The sequence below is a fragment of the Lagopus leucura genome, unplaced genomic scaffold (genome assembly GCF_019238085.1).
Source record: "Lagopus leucura isolate 7727_CA_CO unplaced genomic scaffold, USGS_WTPT01 34338-0_obj-0_obj, whole genome shotgun sequence".
NCBI lineage: Eukaryota > Metazoa > Chordata > Aves > Galliformes > Phasianidae > Lagopus > Lagopus leucura.
Window position 1 is genome coordinate 1 of NW_024967804.1, and position 3224 is coordinate 3224.

General features: G+C 56.8%; 1 protein-coding gene across 1 annotated transcript in view; it reads left to right on the forward strand.

Moving 5' to 3' along the window:
- Positions 1–39: 39 nt before the first annotated feature.
- Positions 40–3224, forward strand: part of HNRNPL (heterogeneous nuclear ribonucleoprotein L) — a gene marked incomplete at its 3' end in the record, with an annotated part of 4538 nt that continues 1353 nt past the window's right edge. Inside the window, exons 1-5 of the mRNA XM_042894083.1 lie at positions 40–191; positions 261–498; positions 689–774; positions 991–1087; positions 1170–1242. Coding sequence (XP_042750017.1) covers positions 274–498; positions 689–774; positions 991–1087; positions 1170–1242 — 481 coding nt within the window. The remainder of the gene's footprint in view (positions 192–260; positions 499–688; positions 775–990; positions 1088–1169; positions 1243–3224) is intronic.

A 3224-nucleotide genomic window follows, 5' to 3' on the forward strand; every position in this document is an offset into this window, starting at 1 on the left:
TTGGGGTCCCGGTGCCTTTGGTAGCTGTGATGGCTGCATTCTGAGCCAAGTTTTCCCCACGTCCCCTCCCAGGAGAACTACGACGATCCCCACAAGACCCCCGCGTCCCCCGTGGTTCACATCCGGGGGCTGATTGACGGCGTGGTGGAGGCCGACCTGGTGGAGGCCCTGCAGGAGTTTGGTCCCATCAGGTGAGTTGCAGCAGCCCCGCGGGTCGGTTCCCCTCCCGCAGCCCTGAGCTCCGGTCCCCTTTGCTGCAGTTACGTGGTGGTGATGCCCAAGAAGCGACAGGCCCTGGTGGAGTTTGAGGACATCCTGGGTGCCTGCAATGCTGTCAACTACGCGGCCGACAACCAAATCTACATCGCCGGGCACCCAGCTTTTGTCAACTACTCCACCAGCCAGAAGATCTCCCGCCCTGGGGACAGCGACGACTCCCGTGGCGTCAACAACGTTTTGCTCTTCACCATTCTCAACCCCATCTACTCCATCACGACGGTGAGCGGGGGGTTCAGAGGGGCCTCGTGCACCTTGATGCCATCTCAGCGGTCTTAAATCTGCTTTTCCTGTTCCTTTGCCCCATGCTCACGTAGCCTGTGGGGTTTTCTTACACACGGGTGCATCGTTTTGGGGTTCTGGTAGCAGTTGCTGTGCCTCGTGCAGATCCCTCGCCTCTGTTTCCTTGCAGGATGTGCTCTACACCATCTGCAACCCGTGTGGCCCCGTGCAGAGGATTGTTATCTTCAGGAAGAACGGCGTCCAGGCCATGGTGGAATATCCTTTGGTGCCTCAGAGCAGCTCCATTCTGCCCTGCTGCCGTGGGGTCGCTGGGAACGGCTTTAAATGCAGCTCTGCGGCTGTGCTTCTGGTGCTGCTGCAGGGCAGGTTCAGTGTAGCTGTTTCCTGGCTTTGTCTGTGATCGTTGCTACGTAGAGAGAACCGCCTTGCAGCGCTGTTCACTTTGCAGCCTTCTCCCTTAACGCTGTGAACGTTTGACTCGGTGCAGAGCGCGCAGCGAGCCAAAGCGTCCCTCAACGGGGCCGACATCTACTCGGGGTGCTGCACGCTCAAGATCGAATACGCCAAGGTGAGCAGCCATGCAGCACAGCGGCCCCCAGTGAGCTGCCGCCGCCGCTCATCCCTCTGTCTGTCCGTCTGTCTGCCCGCAGCCCACGCGCCTGAACGTTTTCAAGAACGACCAGGACACCTGGGACTACACCAACCCCAACCTCAGCGGACAAGGTAATGTCCCTGCAGTGCTTTGTCCCTTCGCTGCCGTCGGGTACAGCACTCACAGCTCCCACCTTCACGTCACGCCACGTTGCTGCCGCGCCTTCACCCCAGGGCCTTCAGTAGGGCCGGTGGTGAGGGGTAGAGCTGGGCTGAACCCCCAGCCGTGAGCTCCGGGCTTCTCTCGAGGCTCTTGCTGCATCTCGCTTGTCGGGAAGCGTCGGCGCGCGGCCCTGCGAGCGAGGGAAGTCTCTGCACACCCAGTTTTCCTTTATGGGGGGAGGTTTGGAGGCGTTTTTTGTTTTGTTGTTGGTCGTTTTTTCAATTTTCTCCTCGAGGAGCCTCTGTTGGTTTGGGGAAAAAAAAAACAACAAGTGCCATTGCTTTGTAGCCCTTCCCATCTCGGCGCTGAGCGAACCGGGCTCGCGTCCCCTCCGTCCCCAAGCGACCCCTGGGCAGAGGGGCGGCTGCTTCGTGTCTGCGATCGGAGGGGAGGGGGTTTCGCGGCGGGTTTGGGGGGGTTTTAGCGCCGACTCGCCCCCTTCCTCGGGTGCCGAAGCGAGCAATGGCAATACACGACATCCCCAGAGCACGGGCAGACCCTCCTCCAAGGTACATACGTAGATGTGCAGAGCGGTCGCAGGGCCGTGCATTGTTGAGCTGCATCCGGGCTCGCCTGGCAGGCGGCTGGGAACGGGGAGGGGGTGCAGTAACGTGGCCTTTCCCAGCTCCAAGCACATAAACCCGGGGACCGTTCTGCGGCGGAAGTCCCGAATGGGCCGTGATCTGCCTCTGCACATTCCTCACACCATCACACAGTGTAGAAAAACAAAAAAAAAAAACAAAAACCTCACTGGAGAAAACACGCAGCATCCAGAAAAACAAGCAGCAGCTTGAGCTCATTACATCAAGAACACCACACCGTGGCCCAAGGACTCTACAGCACAGAGAGAAAGAGGCGCAGCATGCCACAGCAGACACTACCTTTACTTAAACCAAACCAGAGTGAATCCACAGAACTAGAAAACACGGCCCAGAGGGTCCTGACCACGAGCCCAGCAGCGCTCTTACGGAGAACGGAGCAGAGCTGAGGCCCTCCAGCCTTAGGATTGCTGTCAGCACGGTTTGGTTTGGGAGGGCAGTTCTTTGCTCGCACAGTTTCTCCTGCAGTCCTCAGCTGCCAGCATTATCAGCGCCGAGCGGAGAGCAAAACCAAACCACCCCAAGGGCACACAGAGCCCCATGAGGCCGTAGCTGGGGCCGCTTTTGGGCCGAGACACATTTCCATTACAGAGGAGACACGCACACGGAAAGAGCTACACAGAGCCAGAAGCACCATTCTGTTACAGCCCCACACAATTCAGGAGTGAAACACGGAGGAACACTCTCATTTATCACACCTTTATGTCCTCTCTCGGCACCTCTCGAGGACAGACAGCACAGCTGTGAGACGTTTTTTTTCTTTTAAAAGATTTGGCTTTTTTTTCTTTCTTTCTTTTTTTTTTTTTTAAAGAAAGATTGTAGCGGTTTTGTGCCTTTGACCTGTGTTTATGACTCTGAAACCATGTGATGCAGGGTCGCAGTGTATGTTTGATGGGACGCCATCTTTCAGAACTGTGCTAACTCACTCTTGAAGCGTCCAATGGTAAGAGCCATGCAGAACTGTTGTATGACAATGGACTTTGTACTTTGCACTCCCGCTGTAAGTAGCCCCTTTTCCATCTCTGTCGTGGAACGAGCCGCACGGATCACGCGCAGAGGGACGAGAAGAGCAACTGTTTGGTGCCGTGGTGGTGATGCCGTGTCTGTGACGGGTGCTGACCCGACTGCTGTCGCTTTGCTGCCTGTCTCAGGGCGGGGAGATGTCTTGCCACTTGATTTCCGTAGATGATGACGATGATGATGATTTCGGTTTTGTTTTTCTGTATGTTAACCATTAATTGTTTGACGGCTCGATAGAGAAACCCAGCGGCGTCCCGGAGCCTGGGGGGGGG